Source organism: Ochotona princeps, chromosome 27 (genome assembly GCF_030435755.1).
Source record: "Ochotona princeps isolate mOchPri1 chromosome 27, mOchPri1.hap1, whole genome shotgun sequence".
In the NCBI taxonomy this organism is placed as follows: Eukaryota; Metazoa; Chordata; class Mammalia; order Lagomorpha; family Ochotonidae; genus Ochotona; species Ochotona princeps.
In genome coordinates this window covers 3,998,419-4,023,704 of record NC_080858.1, presented here as the reverse complement: position 1 = coordinate 4,023,704, position 25,286 = coordinate 3,998,419, and the positions used below count along the sequence as shown (strand labels likewise).

At 48.2% G+C, this 25,286-nt stretch overlaps 1 protein-coding gene across 3 annotated transcripts; it reads left to right on the top strand.

Moving 5' to 3' along the window:
- Positions 1-631: 631 nt before the first annotated feature.
- CCDC77 (coiled-coil domain containing 77) lies at positions 632-24,523 on the top strand. Of its 3 annotated transcripts, XM_058656009.1 has the most exons (12): positions 632-763; positions 2,693-2,745; positions 4,460-4,655; positions 8,194-8,336; positions 10,831-10,927; positions 13,641-13,713; positions 17,674-17,765; positions 19,371-19,519; positions 21,118-21,337; positions 23,266-23,391; positions 23,485-23,637; positions 24,310-24,523. In XM_058656009.1, the coding sequence occupies exons 2-12, from the start codon at positions 2,708-2,710 to the stop codon at positions 24,454-24,456; spliced, it is 1,434 nt and encodes a 477-aa protein (XP_058511992.1). In that variant the 5' UTR covers positions 632-763; positions 2,693-2,707; the 3' UTR covers positions 24,457-24,523. The 3 variants fall into 3 exon arrangements, with proteins under 3 accessions (XP_058511992.1, XP_058511993.1, XP_058511994.1); XM_058656010.1 differs by lacking the exon at positions 632-763 and having other exon boundaries at positions 4,554-4,655; XM_058656011.1 differs by lacking the exons at positions 632-763; positions 4,460-4,655.
- The last annotated feature ends 763 nt before the right edge of the window (positions 24,524-25,286 follow it).

Here is a 25,286-nt window from a genome sequence, read left to right as displayed (position 1 = left end):
AGATTTTTTTTTTTTTTAAGACTTATTTATTTAATTGGAAGGTCAGAGATACAGAGAGGAGAGACAAAGCTCTTCAGTTTGCTGGTTCATTCTGCAAGTGGCTAAAACGGCCAGACCTGAGCCACTCCAGAGCTAGCAGCCAGTTCTTCTAGGTCTCCCACGTGGGTGCAGGGTCTCAAGGCTTTGGGCTGTCCTCCACTGCTTTCCCAGGCCACAAGCAGGGAGCTGGATGGGAAATGGAGCAGCCGGGATTAGAACCGACGCCCATATGGGATCCCGGTGCGTTCAAGGCTAGGACTTTAACCGCTAGGCCACGCCGCCGGGCCCCCAGTTCTGACTTTTGATGCCATCTTCCTGCCAATGCAGATTCTAGGAGGCAGCACTGACGGTTCACTAATCGGGTTCCTTCCACTCACAAGGGAGACGTGACTGAGTTCCCAGCTCCTATCAGGGCCAGCCATTGTGAGCATTTAGGGAGCAAACCAGGAACCGGAAGAGGAGTGCAGCCTTACCAAGTCCTGCCCACAGAGGGGCGCGCCACGAATAAAACTTCACCGCCCGGCGGCCTTTGCGCGGGGAGGTCCCCTCGAAGAAAGGCACGATGGGACTTGCTTCCGTGTGAACAACGTTGCTATTGGTGCTCATCCCGAAGGGCCGCATAACATAGTGTGTGATTGGACGGATCTGTGGGTGGCGCCGCGACGCTCCCTTATTTGACTTTTGTTTTTCAGTTGGGTTCCCCGACTCGGAGGCATTTTGCGTGGTGAGTGTGTGCTTTTGGGCTTCGGGTGAAGGAGTCAGGGGTCGAGGGCTTGGGAGAGAGTCTGGTAATTGGGAAGTAGCTGTGTGGTGTGGCGTGGAAGAGAGGGACGTGAACTTGGAATCCAGATGTTCTCACAGTGGCCGGCGACCCAAAATGGGAAATTCGACTCTGCGAACGGACAGGCGGGGTACCGTGTCCTCCCCAACCCAGGCTAAGCCTCAGTTTTCTCATTTGTGAAATGTATTGGGAAAAAAAAATACTTAGTTGGTGGAGTAAGTAGTACAGTTGAAAGTGCTGAATAAATGGTAATTGCTAATGAAAATCTCCAAAAAGTGGTTTCTCAGCAAGAATAGGAGCTGGCTGGAACGCATTCGTTTATCCGTAGGTCCTTAGAGAGAATTGCAATGGTAAGTTATGACGCTGTCCACGAGAGGCCGTAGCAACAAGGAATGACCAGTGTCCTGTTGCAATTAGAAACTCTGGAGAATTCATTTGGATAGCGGGAGTCAGGGAGAGAACAGAAGATGCGATCGGAGCTTTTGTTTACAGCCTGGATTTAGGAGTGTGGAAATTGGAGCGTTGGGAAAGGAATCGTTTCAGCTGGGACAAAAGGAAAAAGAAAAAGCTCTTGGAAACAAAGAGTATGTGGGTACCTTGGCAGAAGAAGAGGGAGATAAGTGGGAAGGTTAGGCTCCACAGTCGTGGGGGAACGCTGTGAGTTTGATTTTGTGCTGTAGGAAAGGAGAGGTCACTGGTGAGTTTATGCTTAAAAAAAAAAAAAAAACCAAAATGACCCTGCCGTGCGCAATAGCCTAGTGGGTAGATCTTTTTTTTTTTTTTTTTTAAAGATTTATTTATTTTATTACAAAGTCAGATATACAGAGAGGAGGAGAGACAGACAGGAAGATCTTCCATCTGATGATTCACTCCCCCAAGTGAGCGCAACGGCCGGTGCTGAGCCAGTACAAAGCCAGAAGCCTCTTTTGGGTCTCCTTTGTGGGTGCAGGGTCCCAATGCATTGGGCCGTCCTCGACTGCTTTCCCAGGCCACAAGCAGGGAGCTGGATGGGAAATGGAACAGCTGGGATTAGAACCAGCACCCATATGGGATCCCGGTTCATTTAAGGCGAGGATTCTAGCCACTAGGCTACCGTGCTGGGCCCAAACTTGGTATCATAGGTGTTCTAACTTAACTCCCCCTCCCTTTTTTTCTTGTCATAAGCTTTTCTGTAACTCCCTCTCTCATGGTTTCAGCAGAAGGGTCATGGTGGTTGTTTTTCTGTTTGTTTTGTTTTGTTTTGCTTTTGTGATAAGGTAGATAGATCCGCATGGTATGGAAACTTTCCCTTCTGTGTATATTTATCCATCCACACAAAAAACACCATTGTGATTTTATTTGGAGGGAATAATGGGGGACAGTGTGTTAGGACAACTCGAAAGGCATGAAATTTTATGATTCTGGAATACTCTGGAAAATGCTGAATTTTAAAATTTATTTATTTTTATTGGAAAGTTGGAGAGACAGAGAGGAAGAGCTTCCGTCCGATGATTCACTCCCTAAGTGGCCACCACAGCTAGTGCTGAGCCAATCCGGAGCCAGGAGCCAGGAGCCTCTTCTGGGTCTGCCACATGGGTTTAGGATCCCAATGCTTTGGGCCGTCCTTGACTGCTTTCCCAAGCCAAAAGCAGGGAGCTGATGGGAAGTGGGCTGCCGGGACACGAACTGGCGCCCATCTGAGATCCTGGCACAAGCAAGGCGAGGACTTTAACCACTAGGCTACTGTGTTGGGCCAAAACACTCAATTCTATAGTTTCATGTTCTCTGTAGCGGGCAGTTAGGGTGTTGGGGAGGAAGCCAGTTTCCACCTCCTGTAGTGTATTTATTTTTCTGTTCTTGGTTCCTCATTATACATTTCTGTGTGTTTGATAGGTGTGACTTGACAGCATGAACTTCACCCCGACACGTACTCCTGTCTACACAAAGTAAGACATTCACTGATTTTGGAAATGTTAAATTAAGGAATCGAGACACCTGTAATTTTTAGTCTGAATCAGCATAGGAGCCAAAAAAGCTTTGTTTCCTCAATCTTTATTGGAATTAACTGTGATCTCTCAATTTTAAAATAATGACTTTTTATGTGAACGCTGTTTCATTGAATGGGCCCAGTGTCAGTGGGTCCTGGAACACAGAGGAAGCAGGTATAGCCCTAACATGAGACATTTAATCCTGGTCCTGCCACCAGCTTGCTACTGGGCACATCTTCCTCGTCTTCCTCTCCCCTCAGTACCATGGCTCTCACCTGCGGAATCTCACAAATACCTTTTTTTTTTTTTTAAAAGAAATGAACTACTTAAAAAAATTTTTTTGTTGTTGTTTTTATTGAAAAGGCAGTTTAGATTTATGTAGAAAAGTAGAGACAGAGAGAAAGAATATTCCATTCCCAGCTGGCCATCATTGCCAAAGCTGGGCAGATCTGAAGTCAGGAGGCAGAAGCATCATCCAGGTCCCCCATGAGGGGGACAGGGTTCCACTGCTTTGGGCCATCCTCTGCTGCCTTCCCAGGCCACAGGCAAGGAGCTGGATGGGAAGTAGGGCTGCCGGGATTAGAACCTGCATGCTCAAGGTGAAAACTTTAGCTGCTAGGCCGCTACGCCGGGCCCATGCTTATTTTTAACATGTGTATCCCATGAACTTTCTGAAGAAGCTTCATGTATTCTATTTTATAATGCTTTTTATACTCATTATATGTATTGTGAATGCGTATAATATATTTTAAATCACTGATACGTGTCAGGTCATGAAATTATTCACAGACCTCTAACACTAAACTGTCAGGGTGTGGGAGAACCCTAATTGGAAGCACTTTAAGAACACAGACACTGGGGCCGGGTTCATGGCATCATATGCTAAGCTTCCACTTCTGCTGCTGGGATCCCATATGGGCTTCGGTTCGTGATCCTGCCGCTCCACTTCTGATCCGGCTCCTTGCTATAGACTAGGAAAGCAGCAGAGGATGGCTTATGTTCTTAGGACCCTGCACCCCAAAAAGGAGCTCCTGGCTCCCAGATTCCATTGCTTAGCTCCCACCATTGAGGTCGTTTGGGGAGTGAACCATTGGATGGAAGATCTTGACTCTTTGTCTCTTCTTCTCTCTGTAGCTCTGCCTTTCGAATAAAAAAGAAGAAAAAAAATCTTGAAAAAGCACAGACACCTTATAAAAATAATAACAACAAGAAATTTTTAGAAGACGTTTATTTATTGTTATTGGAAAGGCAGATTTACAGAGAGAAGGAGAGGCAGAAAGATCTTCCGTCTGCTGGTTTGCTCCGCAATGGCTGGAGCTGAATCTTTCCGGCGCCAGGAGCTTCTTCCAGGTCTCCTACAGGGGTGCAGGGGCCCACGGTTTTGAGCCGTCCTCTACTGTTTTCCCAGCCTGCAGGCAGAGAGTTGGAGGGGAAGTGGATCAGCCAGTACATGAACCTGAACCCATAAGGGATCCTGGTGTGTGCAAGGTGTAGATTTAGCCATCGACTCATTCATTGTGCAGGACCCACAATAAAAAATTTTAAAAACTTTTTTCAAGAACACAAAATACTTTTTATTTACAAAGGTGTGTTGCATAAATGTCCAGAGGTGAATAAGTGTGTCCCGTAGACTAACAACTGCACCTTAACACAATGCTTCCTTTGACATCAGTGATCGCACCAGGTGGCAGGGGATGGCGGACTCGATGGAATCAACTCCCTTGCCTTCTGTCCAAGATCGTCTGGCCGTCCTCTGCCCGTCTCAGGAGCTTCTGGCGTATTATCAAAAGAAGATGGCTGAGTGTGAGGCAGAAAATGAGGACCTACTGAAGAAACTGGAGCTCTACAGGGAAGCTTGTGAAGGACAGGTAAGAAAGATGATTGGACCTGGAGTGGTGGCTAAGTGGCTAAATCCTCAACTTGAACACACCAGGATCCTATCTGGGCACCAGTTCATGTCCTGGCTGCTTCACTTCCCATCCAGCTCCCTGCTTGTGGCCTGGGAAAGCAGTCGAGGACGGCCCAAAGCCTTGGGACCCGATACCCCTGTGAGAGACCCAGAGACCTGGAAGATGCTCCTGGTTCCTGCCTTTGGATTGGCTTAGCTCCTGCTGTTGCAACTATTTGAGGAGTGAACTAGTGGATGGAAGATCTTTCTCTGTCTCTCCTCTCTGTAGATCTGCTCTGTCTTTCCAATAAAAATAATAAACAAACAAATAAATGGAAAACTTTAAATATCCGTTATCGATATTATTATTCCTAATTTGAAGCAATACAGATGCAAATTAACCTTCCCCCTTTTCCTATACTTTTTTCTTTTATGTTTTTTAAATCATCTTAACTGTTTTTTTTTTTTTTTTCAGATTCATTTTACGTATTTGAAAGGCAGAACAAGGGAGAGGTCTTCTGTCCACCGAGTCACTCCCCAGAGGCCAGTGCTTCCTGGAAGCAGGAGCCATACAGGATGCTGGCACTGCAGATAACAGCTTTGCCGGCGACCCCACAAGGCCAGCCCCTGTGTTAGCCACTTTTAGGTGCACACTTCGTAGTGTGGGGTATTTTTTTATTGTTGTGCAACTGATCTCCAGAACTTTTCATTTGCAAAAATGTGTTGCTGTTTCAGAGGTGTTTCTGCTCTGTCCCAAGAGCATCCAAGCAGGTGCCTGTCTTCGGGTGGCATACCACTGCTGTCATAGAAGCCCTTCATGCCTCTGTGGGTGGCAGAACTTTTTCATCCTAGAAAATGAAACTGTCCTATTAAATAAATTTCCATTTCTGCCTGTTTCTGCCACTTTACCCTGTAGCCGCTTGCTACCCCTGTGAATTTGAGTACGTTAGCTGCTTTATGTGGGTGAAATCTTGTGGTATTTTTCTTTTTGACTGGCGTGTTTCAGCTAGCCTGATGTCCTCTATTTTGCCCAAGTTGCAGCATGTAGCAATATTGCCTTTCTTTCTTTTCTTTTTTTTTTCTTTTGCTTTATTTTTAACATAGTTCACAAAGTTAAGAGGGATACCTGCCCATGTGGGTCTCTGGTTAGAGTGGGGAAGGTCCGGATACGGAGGAAAGTAAATAGGATGAATGTTTCAAATTTTTTTCTTCTGTGTCCACAAGGACGGAAGGAGAGTAGGCCACTGCTTGCTATAAAACTACAGCACACTTAAAGATGGGAACTGGGGGGATGGTCATTCAATGACACCACGGAGACCCCGATGTGAGGAAGAGTGTTCCAAGGATGTTACTTGAGTGTTTTTGGTAGTTCTGAGATGTTGTCTGCTTTGTTGCATCAGGGTTGAACAAATCTTTCCACGGTCTGTCGGCTGACCAGCTGCACCTTAGCTCATCTGCAGGCCCAGGAACATGTTGCCAAGCGTGATCAGGGCAGTGGTCCAACCTGTTCTGCTTTCTCATCCTCTGGCGAGACACTTGATGTCTCTGCTGGTCTAGATGAGCTGGCCGTCATGTCCTTGATGTGCATCTGGGCATGCTGTCCACTATGCTGGGCATTAGCAATTGCAGAGGCCAGTCCTGATGCCATGCACTCAAAGGTCAGACCTTGTATCCTGTGATTTTGCCTATGTGGCTGGGGTCTGAGTCCAGCCATCTAGTTGGAGAGGAGTCCCCCAAGAAACCTTGCTGGGGGTGACCTCACACTTGACTCTTCTGTGCACCAGCCAGTGCACATGCCAGTGGATGCAGCACCTGGTCAGTTTTGCCCCCAGCCCCTCTCTCACATAAATTTGTGGGTTCTACGACTACCTCAGTCCAGCTCAACACAGGCTGGGTTCTCATGCAACCAGCCTGTGCTGCAGCTTAACCTGATCTATACTGCATCCCATCTGGCTTTCTTGCACATGCATTGGTGTTGCAGCTTAGCTCAGCCCTGCCTGCTCCCAGACCTGACACACACACATGCTGACAGGTGCTGCCACCTTGCCCAGCCCAGTCTGCCACCAGCCCTGGCTCCCATGCTCACTAGCAGGAGCTGCAGTCTAGCAGAGGAGTGCCCACAGTTTCCCTACCAGGTCCCCTCCCAGCCCTGGATCCTGTGCCTGCCAGAAGGTACTGTAGTTCAGCCTTCTGATATGACTTGCACCCATTTCTTGCATTTGCCAGTAGTTGCTATGTCCTAGCCTGGCCACAAGGCACCGATTCTGGCTCTTGCATGCCAGCAGATGGAGCAGCCTAGCCTTCACTGTTCCAACCCCAGGTCTTTTCTGTGTTACCAGATACTGTGGCCCAGTCTGAGATGGTCCACCCCTGGTCTTAGCATTCGACAAAAGGTGCTGCATCCTGGCTCAGCCCAGCTCAGCCCAGCCCTCTCCTCTCCTCACAGTTCAGCTCTCACCATTGGGTAGAGCACCCTAGCCTATCCTGGCCCAGCCCTAGCTGTCATGTGTTCTGTCAGATATTACAATCCAACCCAGCCTGGCCTGAACTCTCTCCTGGTCTTCACTCATGCCAGTATGTGCTGCGGACTGCCCAGTTGGCCCTCCCCCAGACCCAGCTCACACACATGCCAGCAGATGCTACAGCCCAGCTTGGCCGGGCCTGTTCCAGTCCTAGCTCTTGTGCTCACCAGCAAGAGCTGTAGCCTAACAGGGGCTTCCCCTACTAGGTCCACTCTCAGTCCTGGATCTTGCAGATATCATGGCTCATCCTGATATGGCAAGTCCCCAGTCCTGGCACTCACCAGTCCCTGAATGGCCACAACAGCCAGAGCTGAGCTGATTTGAAGCCAGAAGCTTCTTCCGGGTCTCCCACATGGGTATCAGGTCCCAAAACTTTGCACAATTCTCCACTGCTTTCCCTGGCCACAAGCAGAGAGCTGGATGGGAAGTGGAGGAGCTGGGACATGATGCAGGGCCCTTATGGGATCCCGGCATTTGCAAAGCGAGGATTTAGCCACTGGGCTATTGTGCCAGGCCCCAGCTGCCTTCCTTTTTAACACTCACGTAGGCTGTCTTTTGGATCTATGTAAACTGCCCCGTCTTCCTAGCATGCCTGCTCTTGTGCTTGCCCATCTTGGACCTCGCACACAGCCCTCAGAGCCCTGCTGCACTGTCCTTCAGGCCAGATGTAGCGCTTGTGCTTCCCTTGAGGGATGACTGTACTTTACTTGTCTGCACCTGAGTCTTGCTGTGATCAGGATCACAGTGACACTGATTACAGGCATTGCTAAAAATATAGAAATGAAACAAGGTGGATCGTATGGCATTCCGGGGGTTACAGTCTATAAAAAGATGTCAGTATCACACGCGTCCTGTAGCCTGAAACACAGTCTATGGCTGTCACTTTTATTTTGCATTAGTGAAATCATTTGCTTTCTCTGCATTGCCTCCTTCATATCCAGGAAGCAATACCCCCTTTGAAATCCAGTGACTTCAATTGTCTTACTGTTTTTGCAGCATAAACTGGAATGGGATTTGCAGCAGAGGGACGAAGAGATTGCTGAATTGCAGAAAGCTCTGAGTGATATGCAGGTGTGCCTCTTCCAAGAGCGGGAACATGTTTTACGCCTCTATTCAGAAAATGATCGGCTGAGAATTAGGTACTGGATGGAAGAGTTATTACTCCAAAGTAATTAAAAGTCCTCGCCTTGAACGCGCCAGGATCCCACATGGGTGCCGGTTCTAATCCCGGCAGCTTCACTTCCCATCCAGCTCCCTGCTTGTGGCCTAGGAAAGCAGTCGAGGACGGGCCAATGCTTTGGGACCCTGCACCCGCGTGGGAGACCGGGAAAGAATTGCTGTCGATCCCACCAGTTCCGTTGCCAGGAGCTTCTTTCGGTCTTCCACATAGGTGGCAGGGGCCCAAGTTATCTGGGCTATCTTCATCTGCTTTTCCCAGTACATTTGCAAGGTCTGGAAATGGAAGATCTGGGATATGAACTGATGCCCATAATGGCATACCAGAATGCCACAACACTTGTATGTGCCCCATTTTTTGTTGTTGTTGTTGTTTTAAACATCTTTATTTGACACCTTGAACAGGAAAAGGAGGGCTGCAGATCTTGTATTTATTGGTTCAGTCCCTCAGATGGCTGTGATGACCAGGGCTGGGGCAGGCCAAAGCCACCATGGTGGCACAGGCTCTGCTTTCCCAGGCATATTACCAGGGGCTGGATCAGAAGTAGAACAGCTGAGTCTCCAACCAGCGCTCTGATGTGGGGTGTTGATGTCACAGGCCACAGTTTACCCCATGGGACTGCAATGCCAGCTCTAGGAAACACTATCTTAAGGGTGCTGTTACTACTTTTTCAATTGAAACACATGCACAGAAAAAGTTGTTTTGTTCCTCAATTGCCCACATTGCCTGGGCTGGGAAAGGCTCAAGGTAAGATCTAAGAGTGGAATGAAATCCCCCGCATTGGTGGGTGAGCCATCACCTTTGTCTCCCAGGGTCTGCAAAGGCAGAGCTTTGCATTGGACCTCGAGCTAGAGCTTGGACCCTAGTACTGTGATATAGGGTGTGGATTTTTTTTTTTTTTTTTTTTTAAGATTTATTCATTTTATTACAGCCAGATATACAGAGAGGAGGAGAGACAGAGAGGAAGATCTTCCGTCCGATGATTCACTCCCCAAGTGAGCCGCAACGGGCCGATGCGCGCCGATCCGATGCCGGGAACCTGGAACCTCTTCCGGGTCTCCCACGCGGGTGCAGGGTCCCAAAGCTTTTGGGCTGTCCTCAACTGCTTTCCCAGGCCACAAGCAGGGAGCTGGATGGGAAGTGGAGCTGCCGGGACTAGAACCGGCGCCCATATGGGATCCCGGGGCTTTCAAGGCGAGGACTTTAGCCGCTAGACCACGCCGCCGGGCCCGGTATGGATTTTTTTTTTAAGATTTATTTATTTTTATTGCAAAGTCAGATATTCAGAGAGGAAGAAAAACAGAGAGGAAGATCTTCCGTCCATTGATTCACTCCCCAAGTAACCACAACGGCCAGAACTAAGCCAATCTGAAGCCAGGAACCAGGAATATCCTCCAGATGTCCCACACAGGTGCAGGGTCCCAAAGCTTTGGGCCATCCTCGATTGCTTTCCCAGGCCACAGCAGGGAGCTGGATGGGAAGTGGAGCTGCTAGGATTAGAACTGGCGGCCACATGGGATCCTGGTGTGTGAAAGGTGAGGACTTTAGCCACTAGGCCACTGCGTCAGGCCCAAGATGCTAATTTGAAGATTCTCCCAACTAGCCAGTCTGTCCATGGTACTAATGTCCTGGAAATGGAGACATCCCCATTGCCCAGATCTGTGGACATAGTAGGCCAACTGTGAGCCAGGCCTGGGCAAGACTTTCACTTACTATAATATGTGGTCCCTATGTACCCTGTGCTATGGTGATGCTTCAGGTCACCCTGTCAATGTCGTCCCAGACTTTACAGCCACCCCTCCTTAGAGCAGCTGGGCATTCCCTAGTGTCCAGTTCCTGGAGTGCATGACCATGGGCCCTTTAGGAAAGGGTTGGGAAATCGTGCCTTTGTACACTTGCTGTGTTGTGACAGTTTTCCTTCCTCAGCGATCTAACTAATGGTCTGTAGGACCCAAGACTGGTTGGAACCTGGAAAACGGGTCAGACATTGTAATTTTGCATGGAGTACCACAGGCAGCCTCTAGGGAGTGGAGCTTGTGCAGCCTCAGCCGTCACCACAGGGGATTCTGCAGCTCGGGTGGCCCTGCAGGACCATCAGGATTAAGGCAGGCGATCGCGTTTTGACCAGGTACTGCGTGTAGCCTGCTCCTGAGCAAGGGCAGACCCGACCTCTGTGAGGCAGTTCTGGAGGGAAATTGAGCTGTCTGAGGGCAGCATTGCCTGCACAGCACACCTCAGTGGCCTCTGCTGCGCCTGTCCGGAAAGACAGAAGTCGTTTCCTGACTGCTTCCCTCCAGATGCCTCAGTGGGTGTGCCTGAGACACAGCCAAGGTCTAAGGTGGAGCCTATGCATTTCTAACTCGAGGTGACTGTTTTAGAATCAAGTAATGAGGGAAATCCTTTAAACAGAAAAGGTTATTTATTCACTGTGTATTTCCTTTCTTTTCAAAACGTAGGGAGCTAGAAGACAAGAAGAAGATTCAGAATCTGTTGGCTCTTGTGGGAACAGACACTGGAGAAGTGACCTATTTTTACAAGGAGCCTCCCCACAAAGTAAGTCATCTGTGATACAGCATGGTCAGTGTGGCCCTGGCAGAGTAAGTACGAGCTAGCGTCCATCATCAGGGCAGTTTCTGTCCCTGGGCAGCGATCGTAGTCTGGAGTTTTCCTGAAATACTGGCATCATATATAAGCACCAGTTCAAGTCCTGGCTGCTCTACTTCAATCCAGCTCCCTGGCTAATGCACCTGGGAAAGCAATGGAAGATGCTCCAAGTGCCTAAACCCCTGTCATTCAAATAGGAAACCTGGATGAAATTCCAGACCCCAGTGGACAAAGTGGATAGAAGATCTCTCTGTGTGTCTCTGCTCTCCGTGACTCTGCCTTTCAAATAAATAAATCTTTACAAAATTTTTTTTTAAGATTTTTCTCCAGCATCTTTGGAAAATAGCATTTTTTTAAGAACCCATTTTTCTAAAGCAGATGTGGGAGTAGATATTTTAACTGCGGTTAGAAAAGGGGAAAGCAAGGAAAGTGTTCCATCTGCTACACCGGCCATCCTCCATTCTTGATGAGCTGGCACTCATATGGAAAGACAGATAGTGTCTTTTTTTTTTTTTTTTAAAGATTTATTCATTTTTATTACAGCCAGATATACACAGAGGAGGAGAGACAGAGAGGAAGATCTTCTGTCCGATGATTCACTCCTCAAGTGAGCCGCAACGGGCCGGTGCGCGCCGATCCGAAGCCGGGAACCTGGAATCTTCCAGGTCTCCCACGCGGGTGCAGTGTCCCAATGCATTGGGCCGTCCTCGACTGCTTTCCCAGGCCACAAGCAGGGAGCTGGATGGGAAGTGGAGCTGCCGGGATTAGAACCGGCGCCCATATGGGATCCCGGGGCTTTCAAGGCGAGGACTTTAGCCACTAGGCCACGCCGCCGGGCCCGACAGATAGTGTCTTTACCCGATATGCCAATTGCCAGTCCCTGGTACTTAAGTGTTACGATCTTTGCTGAAACTGATTACAAACATTTAATGAAAGCAAAGTACAGAAGCTGGTGCCTTGGCTCAACAGTCTAACCCTCCACCTTCAAGTGCCAGCATCCCACATGGGCACCAGTTTATGTCTCAGCTGCTCCACTTCGGATCCAGCCCTCTGTTTATAGCCTGGGAAAGCAACAGAGGATGGCCCAACTTCTTGGAATGCTGCACCCTTGTGGGAAACCCAGAAAATGTTCCTGGCTCCTGGCCTTGGTTTGGCTCAGCTTTGACCATTACAGCTATTTGGAGGGTTAATAAGTGAATGGAAGATCTTTGTCTATCTCCTTCTCTCTGTAAATCTTCCAATCAGAAATCAGCCACATACAAGTGGTACTCTTCCCTATTTCAGACCATTATTAAATTTTGGGTCATTTCTCTCAATGGACAAGATAATACTTAGGTCACCTTTGTCCTGTATTGGAGTGCATAGTTTGAGTCCTTACTCTACTTCTGATTGAGCTTTCTGCTGATGTGCCACCTGGGAAACAATAGGCAGTGACTTAAGAACTTGGGTGATGAGCCCAGCATAGTAGCCTAGAGGCTAAAGTCCTCGCCTTGAATGCACCGGGATCCTATATGGGCACCAGCTCTAATCCCGAGAGCCCTGCTTTCCATCTAGCTCCCTGCTTGTGGTCTGGGAAATCCGTCAAGGACAGCCCAAGGCCATGGGACCCTGCACCTGCATGGGAGACCTGGAAGAGGCTCCGGGCTCCTGGCTTGGATCAACTCAACTCTGGCCATTGCAACTGCTTGGGGAGTGAATCACTGGATGGAAGATCTTCCTCTCTGTCTCTCTTCCTCTCTGTATATCTGACTTTGCGATAAAAATTAATAAATCTTAAAGAGAAAGAACTTACGTGTCTGCAACTCATGTAAAAAATGTGGATTGAGTTCCTGGCTCCTGCTTTTGACTGTTGCAGGCAGTCAGAGTGAGCTAGAAGATGGAAGAGCTCTCTCTGTTTCTCTCTCTACTTTCAACTTGAACAAAAAGATAAATACATGTAATTTTTTTTTAAAGGTTTATCTATTTTTATTGGAAAGACAGACTTACAGAGAGAAGGGGAAACAGAGAGAAAGATCTTCCATCTGCTGGTTCACTCTTCAAGTGGCTGTAGCAGCCAGAGCTGAGCTGGGCTGATCTGAAGCCAGGAGCCAGGAGCTTTATCCAGGTCTCCCACACAGTTGCAGGATCCCAAGGCTTTGGGCCATCCTCGACTGCTTTCCCAGGCCATAAGCAGGGAGCTGGATGGGAAGCGGAGCTGCTGGGACATGAACCAGCACCATATGGGAAGATCTCTTTCTCTTCCTCTTTTTGTAATTCTACCTGTGAAATAAATAAATCTTTTTAAAAAATTATGAAGTTTGGGGCCCTGCGCAATAATGTATTGGCCTAATCCTTGCCTTGCATGCACTGGGGTCACATATGGGCGCTGGCTCTTGTCTGGACTGCTCCACTCCATCCATCTCCTTGCTTGTGGGATTTTTTTTTTGTTACTTGAAGCTATTTTTGTATTTTTCATTGCTTATTTCTTCCTGTTTTAGTTTATTCATCAGTACTGAGTTTTTTCCATTGTAACCCTTAACCCTCATGGGCTCTCACATGCATGATATCCTCATGATTATTTTCAGTTTTGACCAACTTCGGTGTTTGATCTGCAGAACTAAAGCTAAAAAGCAGAATCTTACATTTACGGAAAGGCTGCTCATACACGTGTTTTGCTTCTTAGGTCAGCATTTTCCAAAAGACCATCCAGACTGTAGGTGTGGGTGACCAGAATGGATCTTCAGCTTCCACTGCAGGTAACAGCCGTGTTGCTGGAAATTCTGACTGATGCAGGATTGAAGATCACATTGCAAATAATTAGAATTTTTCTCCTATCCTGTGAAAACTCATGTTCATAATGGTGCCTCTGATAATCCCAGATCTTTTTTTTTTTTTTTTTAAAGATTTATTTTATTTTTATTACAAAGTCAGATACACTGAGAGGAGGAGAGACAGAGAGGAAGCAGAGCTGCCGGGATTAGAACCAACGGCCATATGGGATCAAGGCGAGGACCTTAGCCACTAGGCCACGCTGCCAAGCCCATAATAATCCCAGATCTTACAGAGCATCTAAGGAATTCAATTTTGCTCTGCTGATTTTTCATATTGCTTCTTTTTATTATTATTATTTTAAAGAATAACTCATTCTTGATGATAATTGAGAGGGATGCATGCCTATGTGAACCACCAATTATGGTGGGAAGGGTCAAGAATGGGGGAAAGTGGATAGGACAGCTGCCACCAATCTCCTTATTTCTTTCTGTGTCTAGGCAGAAAAGGGGAGAGGGCCACTTCCGGCAGCCCAGCCGTGTCGGTGCTCAGGAATGGGATCATCCCAGGGTCCCCAATGTGGAACATGTTCCAAGGACACTGTTTACATGGTTCCAGTAGTTCTGAGATGCTGTTGCTTTCATTGCTCCACGGTTGACGAACTCCTTCCAAGGTCCATTTGCTCACACAGTCCACCTTAGAGTCTCTGTTAGCCCAGATATCTCCCTAGGAGAGCTTTCTGGTTTGTTCTGTACTCCATGGTACTAGCTGTCCTCTGCAGGCCTCAATGAACTGGTCGTCCTGTCCCCAGTGAGCATCCGGAGATGCCATCTGCTGCACAGGCCTTGGCAGCTGTGGAGAACCAGTTCTGACACATGCACTCCACAGTCAAACCACTTATCCTATGGTTTTATCTGTGGTTGGAGTTCTGAGTCCAGTGATATATAGGTCCCCAAAGAAGCCTCACCAGAGGTGACCCCAACCTGACTTCTGTGTGTGCCAGCCAGTGCGGGGTCCAGCTCAAGTCCATCACCCATATCAGCCTACACATAACACATTGGTGGTTGCAGTCACCTGGTCTGTTCTGTCCCTAGCCCCAACTCATACATAAACCAATGGATGCTATGGCCCAGCCCAGCTGTGCCCACCACGCACTTGACCCTCAGGTACGCCAGCAGGAACTGCAGCCCTCAGAGTGACCCCTAACAACTCCCATCAGGCCTGCCTCCAGCCCCTGCACATGCCAATATGTGTAGCAGACCGGCCCAGTCTGTCCCACATCCCATTCTTCTCTCATATACCTCAATGGGCATTGTAGCCTAGTTCAACCCAACCGACTCCATTATCCACTCCACACTCATGCTGGTGGGTACCACTGCCTGTCTAGCCAGGCCCACTTCCAGTCGTGGTTCTGATGATCACCAGTGGGAGCTGCCGCCCATCAGAGGGGGTTGCCACAATTTGCCTACTAGGCCCATTCCAAGCCTTGGATCTTGTACTTTCTAGATGATTCTACAGTCTAATCTGACAGGACTAGCCCCCAGTCACAGCGCTTGCCAACTGATGCTGCAGCAAAGCCCAACCAGCCTATGCTTATTCTGGCTCATCCATGCACTAGTGGATATGGTCACTTAGCTCAGCTTCACTCTCTTCCTGCCAGTGGACTTTGTAGTCCTGCCCAACCTGGACTGCCCACCGGTGTGCTTGAAATTTGCCACCGGAAGGTGACCTGATAGAAATCTTAGGGAACTCCTCTGTCAGGATGCAGTCACTACAGGTGAGTGCAAAAACCAAGGCTAGAAGCAACCCAGACCAAGCCAGGTTACAGTAACTGCTGGCATACATGTGGCTCAGGTCTGGGGGTGAGCTAGACTGGGCCAGTTTACAGCACCCACTGGCATGTGTGAGAAGCAGTATGGGGTGCAGAACAGGATGGGTTGGGCCACAGCACCAGCCAGTTCATATTAGGGCCAGGACTGGGGCCTGGCTGGGGTGAGTTTAAACCGAGGGCAGGCCAGACCAGGGCTGCTGCACCCATTGGTGAATGCTGAGGTGAAATGAGACATGCCAGTCTGGGCCACAGCTCCCACCCACATTTAAGACCCAGCATGGGGGCAAGCCTAGTAGGAGAGCTGTGGGCATTCCCCTGCTGGACCTTTGCTCCTGCTGTTGAGTGTTGGTTGGTACAGCCCAGTCAGCTTTCACATATTTCAGCGGGTGATGAAGCCTAGCCCAGTCTGGCATACCCCAGACGCAGTCTACACCCCTGCTGAGGGGTACTGTACCTGTGCCCAGCCCAGTTCACTGCCCCCATTCTGGTTCTTGTGCTCACCAGTGGTAACTACAGCTCAGGTGAGGCATCCGCTTAGCTCCCAACCAGGGTTGCTCTCAGCCATGGATTTTGCATGTGCCAGGGGTTGCTCTGATCCAGCCCAACATAACCCATCACGCATCTTGACCTTTGCCGTTAGATGCTACAGCCTGGCCCACCTTCCCTCTGCTCCCGATCCCAACTCTCACTGTGGGTGCTGCAGCCTAGCCCTGCCCAGCCTGGTTTTCATGCAAACCAGTAGGTGTGATAGTGTAGCCTAGCCCGGCATTGTCAACACCCCTTCCTGGCTCCTGTGCATGCCAGTATGCTATAGTTTGGCCTGGCCCTGCCTGGTCTGCCCCTCCAGAGCCAACCCACACACTTGGTGACAGGCTCACTAGTGGGAATGACCGCTTACCTGGGGAATTCCCCAAGATCCCCCACCAGGCCACTCCCAGACTCAGTTATCACATGTGCCAGCAGGTACTAGGTCCTTACCCAGCACCATCTGCCCCCCAGTGTTTGCCTTTGTGTGTGCTGGCAAGATGTTGCAGCCTGGCCTGTCCCATAGCCAATTCTTGGGTGTGCCTGCTGGTGCTACAGCCTGGACCAGCCCATCCTATTCCCAATCCCAATGCCTATGCATGCTGGTGAACTTAATGGTCATGCCCATCACCACTCCCACCCCTCAAGCAAACCAGCTGGTAAAGCAGTCCCACAGGGGTGAGCCCACGATCCCCCACATAATCTGCTCCCAGATCCAGTTCTCTCATGAGCTGCTTAGTGGCATAGCCCAGCCTAACGTGGTCCATATTCTGTCCTGACACACACTGGCGGGTACTGCGGTCGAATCTTGCCAGGCAGGCCCCCAGCTGTGGCTTTTGTGTGCACTGGAAGGCAGTGGTTGGTTGATACTAACCATCCCAGGTCAAGTCTCCCACATGGGCAGGTGTATTGGTTTGGCCTTGGAAGGTCCTCCAGTTTCCTTCCTCTTAACCAGCCAGTCTCAGTCCCCTCGTTTACCTGCAGGTGCAGTAGCCAGGTTGGTACAAGTCCCCAGTAGTCACTCCTCACCTGTAGCATTCTCCTTGAGAAGAAAAAAGAAATAAAATGAAATAGGTGACTGTGCTGGCACACTGGTATAGTTAACATCAGTTTGGTATTAGCCAGGCCCAGGATGCCTGACAGCCATTAGCTGCTTTCCTCCCAGCAATGTAACACTTTCCTAGGTGTAATGCAATCTAGGTAGTTGCCTAGAGCTGGGGCAAATTGCCTCTTTTTGAAGTTAACCTTGTTTGTTGAAAATTGTTTGATATGCTACAATTAAAGTGCTCAAATTTAGCTTTTCTTCTTGTTTATCTATTCTGATTAAATAGGACTTAATAGACACAACCCCAAGGGAAATTTTTGTATTTGATTCTGTTGAAAGACGAGTATGATTTTCCACGTGAAATCCTGCAGAATTCCCTTATAGAAATTCCTGTTTGAAAAATGATACCTCCAGTAAATGTGCCTTTTTTCTTCCTGTATTTCTGTTATAGGTCAACTGCCCTTGGAATAGTAATGCTGGCACTTGAATGGGGAAGGTGAAAGTTGAGTAAAGTCTCCTGATGGACTTTCCTGTTTCCTATTTTAGATCCTAAAGTAAACAAAAAGAGACCAGCAGTGAGGGAGAAAGAAGAAAGTTCTGAGCAGAACCACAGAGACTTGCAGACACTCATGCTACAGGTAACATGGGGTGCTTGTTCTAGCAGACCAAGATGATTTCTAATCATCAAGGTTCAATTTTTTTTGTTTAATGTGTTTCTTGGGGGGGAATTGTTTTTTGTTTGTTTGTTTGAAGATTTTATTTGTTTATTTGAAGGGCAGAAAGAAAGAGAAAAATCCATTCACTGATTCACTCCCCAAATGGCTTCAGTAGCCAACACTGGGTCATTCTGAAACTGTGAGCCAGGAGCTTCATCCTGACCTCCCACGTGGACGCCGAGGCCCAAACAGCTGGGCCATCTGCTGCTGCTGCTTTCCTGGGCACGATAACAGGGGGCCGGGTCGGAAGTGGAGCAGCTGGGACTTGAAACTGCCACCCATACAGGATGCTGTAAACATGACTTTAGCTGCTATACCATAACTGTGGTCCCCCAAATCAGCTTTTTACAGCATACTCTCATTATCAACAGTATCTTACACACAGAACACATACAGGCATCCTGTGATGGAGACATTTTAGGTTGTTCCTGATTTCCAGGAACTTACATTTTAAAATGGTTACTTGCTAGTTGAACATGGTGGAAGTGCTGATCTAAACTTTCAGTTCATAGACTTAGTCCTTTTCAACAAAGCCTCCACAAAATAAGGATTACATCGCGGGGCTGGTGCCACGGTGTACTAGCTTGAGCCTGCCTCTCTTCAAGTCGCAGCTGTCCACTTCCAATTGACCTCCTTGCAAATGTGCCTAGGAAAGCAGCAGAAGATGGCCCAAGTCTCTGAGCTCCTGCACCCACCTTAAAGACTTAGAAGAAGCTCCTGCTTTCAGACCAGCCCAGTTCTAGCCATTGCAGCCATTTGGGAACTGAACCATCAGATGGAACGCTGTCTGTCTGTCTGTCTGTCTGTCTCTCTCGTCTCTCTTGCTCTCTGCCTCTCCTTTTCTCTCTGTGACTCTGCCTTTCAAAAAAATAAATAAATGAGTAAATAAACCTTCAGGAAAAAAATTCACACTGAGGTTGACCCAGAGAGCTGAGAAGAGAAATGCCAGCAGATCAGCGTCTGTGATTGCGTCCGTGGATTCAGGGCCTGAGTTCCAGCGTCTAGGGAGGCAGTTGACATCCTCTGACACCTTGCCTGTTCGTCTGGGTGCACTGAAGGTCTTGTCCTCCTTGGGCTGGGCTGCTCCATTGTTTCACAGGATGGTTTTTTCATCTTTGGTCACCTTCATGTGAAATCATGACAGCAACACAGAAATAAATTGCACTGTATTCATTTTTACTGTCTTTTATTATTTTTTTTTCAATAAGAAATGAACCCATTTCCATGCACCTAGGGCATCTTAAAAGGGAAACAAATAGCCCAACTCGCAGGGTCTAAGGAACTGGACTTCCTCAGCTTTTATGATGAGATGGAGCTGCGGGGCTCAGTGTGGACAGAGGGGCTACTGTTGTTCAGCATTAGATAAAGAGAAGCAGAGTTGAGCTTTTCCTACCGCCTAGGGTGTTACTGTTTTTGGTCTGTTTGGCTTGTGGGTTTTCACCCCCGAGGTTTTGCTGGCCGTAGGCGGTCAATACCTCTCGGGCTCACTAGTGAATACCTCTCGGGCTCACCCGTCTGCTTCTCTAGGTGGAAGCCCTGCAGGCTCAGCTGGAAGAACAGACCAAGCTTTCTAAAGAACAAGTGGAAGGGCTCCTGGAGGACAGACGGATCCGCACTGAGGAAGTCCAGCTTCAGCACCAGAGAAATCAGGACCGAATCAAAGAGTTAACCCAAAAGTGAGTGTTGAAGAAAGCGGTGCCTAGCGATTGTTTTCTTTTTCTGAGTGGCTTGAAAGCCCATGGTTTTACACAATAACAATGTAGCGTTTTAGAACTGAAAGGGACATTTAAAAAAACCTCTCTTCAGGTACTGTCCCTAGAGCTGGTGCCATGGCTCAACAGGCTGATCTTCTACCCCGTAGAAGGTGCTGCTGGTATCCCATATAGACACTGGTTCGTGTCCCAGCTGCTCCACTTCTGATCCAGCTCTCTGCTTATTCCTTGTCCCATGTTGGAAGGTAGGAAGAAGTTCCTGGTTCCTGACTTTGCCCTGACCCAGCCCTGGTCACGGTAATCATTAGTCATTTGGAGAGTGAACCCGGTGGCTGGAAGATTCTCTCTCTCTCTCTCATTTTCTCTGCCACACCTCCTCTTTGTGCAAATCTGCCTCTTAAATAAGTAAATAAATCAGGGGGAAAAAGGTTTTTTTCTCCACTGATCTGACTCATAAATTTGGAAAGCATCACTACATATCTGTATACCAAAAAACCTGCCGTTTTTATGCTCCCTGTTTTGGTTTGTTACCAGCTTAATTTTCTCTTAGCTTTCGCAGTCTCATGTGATACCCTCCATTTTATTAAAGGTATTTTTTTTTAAAGATTTATTTATTTTCATTACAAAGTCAGATATGCAGAGAGGAGGAGAGACAGAGAAGAAGCTCTTCCATCCGATGATTCACTCCCCAAGTGACCAAAACGGCCAGTGCTGTGCCGATCCCGAGCCAGGAGCCAGGAACTTCCTCCAGGTCTCCCACACGGTTCCTGGGTCCCAAGACTTTGGGCCGTCCTCGACTGCTTTCCCAGGCCACAAGCAGGGAGTTGGATGGAAAGTGGAGCAGCTGGGATTAGAACCAGCGCCCATATGAGATCCTGGTGTGCTCAAGGCAAGGACTTTAGCCACTAGGCGACGGCTCTGGGCCCTAAAGGTGTCTTTTCTGACGTCCTTCAATTTTTTTTTTTTTAAGATTTATTTGCTTGGGCCTGATGCAATAGCTTAGTGGTTAAAGTCTTCACCTTTCACGCCCGGCATCCCATACAGGCGTCGGTTCTAATCCCAGCAGCTCCGCTTCCCATCCAGCTCCCTGCTTGTGGCCTGGGAAAGCAGTGGAGGACGGCCCAAAGCCGTGGGACCGTGCACCCGCGTGGGAGACCCGGAAGCAGCTTCTGGCTTCGGATTGGCTCAGCTTCAGCCGTTGCAGCTGCTTGGGGAGTGAACCATCAGACGGAAGATCTTGCTGTCTGTTTCTCCTCCTCTCTGTATATCGGACTTTCCAATAAAAATAAATCAATCTTTAAAAATATAAGTATCTAGATAAATGAGGAACCTCAAGTCAGCTTCCAAGAAAGTGTATCCATAAAGACACATCTGTATACAAGTGAACATCAGTAAATATATTGCTCTTTGTCTAGTCAAAGAGGTAGGATTTTTAAAACCACCAGTCATATCTTAGATTTTCTATACGATTTGAAAAGCAGCTGTGTCCTCCCTTTTGGAATAGCCGTGTCTCAGAGGTGCTGTGCAGGCCTCCCCGTGACCACATGCGCCCTCTGTTTCAGTCTCCATCAGACCCACGAGCTGCTGTATGAGAGCACTAAAGACTTTCTGCAACTCAGGTTTGAAAACCAAAGCAAAGAGAAGGAGTGGATGCTCGAGAAGGACCGTTTGCTGTCCAAGATCAAAGAATACAGGGCACAGTGTAAGAAGAAAGAAGATAAAATTGGAAAAGTTCTGCCGGTTTTCCATGACAGTCATCATACTCAAAATGAGTATATTAAGGTAATGTCATACACCTTAGGGAAATTCTTGATTTTTTTTTTTCCCCCATGGAGTTGAAGGAACTCAGAAGAATTCCAAAGAGCCCGTGAGTACAAGCATGCCTACGTCCTAGAAGAGCCTTGCAGTCTAAGAAGCTGCTGCAGAGGCAGCCCCGAGGAGATGGCCCTGGCGTTGGGGGATTAGAGGCACTGGACTGTTGACGGAGTGGTGCACCACAGACATGTTCACTGCACTCCTGCCTCAGGCTGGGCTTAGGCTACGGCAGAAAACCAAGTGTTGCCTCATGGAATTTGCATTTTGACGAGTGGGAAAACCAGAAATATTAACAAAGAACCAAGAAAATGATAGATGCTGCCGTCATGTCGTTGTATACAACCATGTCTAGTTGAGGGGGAGCCCAGGGCAGGCTCTGTCATGGTTGTTGCAACCCGGTTCAGGTTTAGGTTCAGGCTTAGAACCTTCTGCCATGTCTTCAAAGGATATGCATGCGAAGATAAACGAGGTCTCATTTAGGTGTTTTTTGTTGTTGTTGTTGTTGTTGTTTGTTTGTTTTTGTGAATTTATTTTGTTTATTTGAAACACAGAATTGGGGCAGGGGTGCAATGGGAGTTGGGAAGAGAAATAGAGCGGGAGAGGTTGTCCATCCACTGGTTCATTCCCAGAATGGCCACCACAGCTGGAGTTGGGCTATGGCAAAGCCGGGAGCTGGGAGTTTCTTCTGGGTCTTCCACACGGATGGATGGGACCCAGGCACTCTGCTGCTTTCCCAGGAACTGCAGCAGGGACCTGGACCAGAAGTGGAGCAGCTGAGATTTTAACAGGTGCTCATTTGGGATGCTGGAGCTGCAGGCTACAGCTTAACCCACTACTCCGCAATGCCGACCACTAGGATTTTTTTTATTTTAGCAAAAAAGAAAGATTTATTGTATTTATTGGAAAGCAGAGTTACAGAGAGTGAGAGAAAAAGGGAGAGATTGAGGCATCATCTTAAATCCACTGGTTTACTACCTTGATGGCCACGAAAGCTAGGGTAGAAGCACACTGAAGCCAGGAGCCGCGCCTGATCTTCTGCATGGATTTAGGGTCCCAAGGCCTTGCGCCGTCCTCTGCTGCTTTTCCTGCTGCTTTCCCAGGCTACAAGCTGGGAGCTGGATGGGAAGTGGAGCTCCCGGGATTAGAACCAGCACCCATATGGGATGCTGGCATTGCAAGGCAAGGATTAGCCAGTTCAGCCATTGTACCAGCCTCTTTTTACCTGGTCAGTGGAACATGTGTGTTTTCGCTGATGTGTTTTCATTTTTCAAGAAGCATTTCAGAAATGTGGCCCCAAACATAGATTATATTGTCATACTTGAGAGATACTCTGAGCCCCTCTGTTGACTTTCCAGAGCCAAACGTTTTTCAGGCCTGGCGCTGTGGCCTAATAGCTAAAGTCCTTGCCTTGAACGCACCAGGATCCCATATGGGCACCAGTTCTAATCCCAGCTGTTCCACTTCCCATCCAGCTCCCTGCTTGTGGCCTGAGAAAGCAGTCGAGGATGGCTCAAAGCCTTGGGACCCTGCACCCACATCGGAGACCTGGAGGAGGTTCCAGGCTCCTGGTTCAGAATTGGCGCAGCACCGGCTGTTGCAGTCACTTGGGGAGTGAATCATCGGATGGAAGATCTTCTCTGTCTCCTCTCTGCATATCTGACTTTGCAATAAAAATAAATCTATTAAAATTTTTTTTTTCTATGTACACTTCCGAGAAATGACTAGCAGAATAGTCTAGACATAGGAGACTTTCTTCTCGAACATTCCTTGCTATCCTGTTCTTGAACTTATATTGTACTTCTGGGAACCCTCACTGTGCTTTGATCCCCCAAGTGCCATTTGAGTCACTTACACTGAAGGTGTGAGCATGAATGCTGTGTCCTTTTGACCTGCAGTCCCTAAAGGATAAGTTAGCACAAGAACAGAAGCTGTCCGCCATGTACCAAGAGCAGTGCATCTCTCTGGAGGAAGAGCTGGCCCGGCTCCGTGAGGAGGAGGGAGTGAGGATGGAGATCTTCAAGGTACAGTGTTGACCGCTCTGGATTCAGCCGGAGGGCAGGCGGCCTGGCTGTGTCCATCTTGGTCACAGACGCCTCCCCTCTGCTCACATTTAGGATCGCACCAACAAGATGGGGAAGCGTTTACAGGTGATGACAAGGCGTTATGAGGCCCTGGAGCATCGGCGGGTCTTGGAAGTTGAAGGCTTCAAGACAGATATTAAGGCGCTCCGACAGAGACTCAAAGATCTGGAGCAAATGCTGTATAAGGTAATCACTGCACCCTCAAGGGGATCGAGGGTGTTAGGTGAGGAGGGCTCCCCCAGGGACCTGCCGTGTCCCTAGCACATAACCATCCTGTGAGGCCCCCTGGAAATCAGCTCAGGTTCATGCTGGAGGGAAAAACCGAAGTAGACAGAAATAGTTGGTCACTGCACCTTCAGGGCTCTAACCTAGTCATACCAAAAACCCGTGCTCCCTTCACATTCAAGGTTGAAAGAATCCTATGTTTTGCACATTGGGAAAGTGAGTAATCAAGTAATAAAGTCGTTTCCTCCAGCCAGACGCAGCTTTTTCCAAATTCATGTCGCCTCATGGCAAATCCTAAAGCCACTGGACCAGTGACCTGTGTATCTGTGTTCCAAACAAGGTGAATTAGGAAGGCGTGACGCTTCCCGTCGTTCTGGCCAGTGCCCGGCACATCGGCCTCCCCTTCCTGCACTGTTGGTTGCTTATTGATCTGCAGCTCATGGCTTCCACACGGGAAGAGAGAGAGTTGCATGCCTTTTCCGTTTGCCTTCTTTACCGAACCAGCTGAGTGTTGCATGTATCCTGTGTCCTAAAGATCCCATGAGAAAGCCAGGGTAGCCCGGCGTGTGTAACTGCTGAGCCCTCATCCCTGGCCAGCTCCATAATCACTTGCCCCCCTTTCCCAATTTCTAGGCAACAGTGAACGCCCAAGCAAACCAGGACCTTGCCATTCTGTGCGAAGTGCGCAACAGCAATAGACGGGCCCACAAGTTACAAGGGGAGCTGAAGAGCCTCAAGTCCAAGGTGTTTGGCCTGGAGAATGAGCTGAGACTCTGCTGATGACCCCGGATGGGGAAAGGAAACCGGATCCTCGCTGAGTGTAGACTTGGAGTTCCCGCAGCTGCTGTTACAGCCTGAGCATCATGTATGCTTTCCACTTGCAGTTAACTGGCCTAAGAGGTCTGGATCATAACTTGAATCACTGGAGATTTTCCCACAGTATTTCTCTAGTTTCTATTAACAAGTTTCTGGGGTTGTTTTGTTTTGTTTTGGAGATGATGATGAAAACTCAGGAAGAGGGTATTTTTGTCAGGAACTTAACTGAAAGTCACAAGGAGGAACTCTGTAACAAAATCAAGGCAACCCCTGGGATTGCATTTCCCATAGGCAAAAGGAAAAAGAATGCAGCAAATCACCACTTGTCAAGTTTGGGTGGTCACCAGTAATTCTGGCTGTAACTGTCCAGGTGCTTTCTTAACGGACATGCCATCGCAGAGTGTCACCAGAGGGCGCCAGAGACCCTTCTCTAGAGGAAAATGTTGCTCTGAAAAATTAAAGGTGCCACCAGGCTACAGTGAATGAAATTAAAGTGAGCTTTGTAAGAAGAGTCTCACATTTTATGGGTAACATGAAATCTTATTTTAAAAGTATGTATTTTAAATAAACTTTTCAATAAAACATGTAATTGAAAGTATTACGATTTCTAATAACTGGGGAGTAAGTCAGTAGATGTAAAATGTCTTTCTTCCTCTTTCTTTCCCCCTTTCGCTGTAACTGTGACTTTCAAATAAATAATTGTTTAAAAATTTTTAAATACAACTTAAACAGACATTTCTCTGGACACACAAATGCTATCACCTGGAAAGGTGCTAGTAAGTGCTGCTAACAAA

Bases quoted from the DNA above. Each gene is read 5' to 3' on its own strand.
- CCDC77 (XM_058656009.1), top strand. From the start codon at position 2,708: ATGAACTTCACCCCGACACGTACTCCTGTCTACACAAA. The intron at 23,392-23,484 runs GTACAGTGTTGA...GCTCACATTTAG, and splicing joins TGAGGATGGAGATCTTCAAG to GATCGCACCAACAAGATGGG. The intron at 23,638-24,309 runs GTAATCACTGCA...CCCAATTTCTAG, and splicing joins TGGAGCAAATGCTGTATAAG to GCAACAGTGAACGCCCAAGC.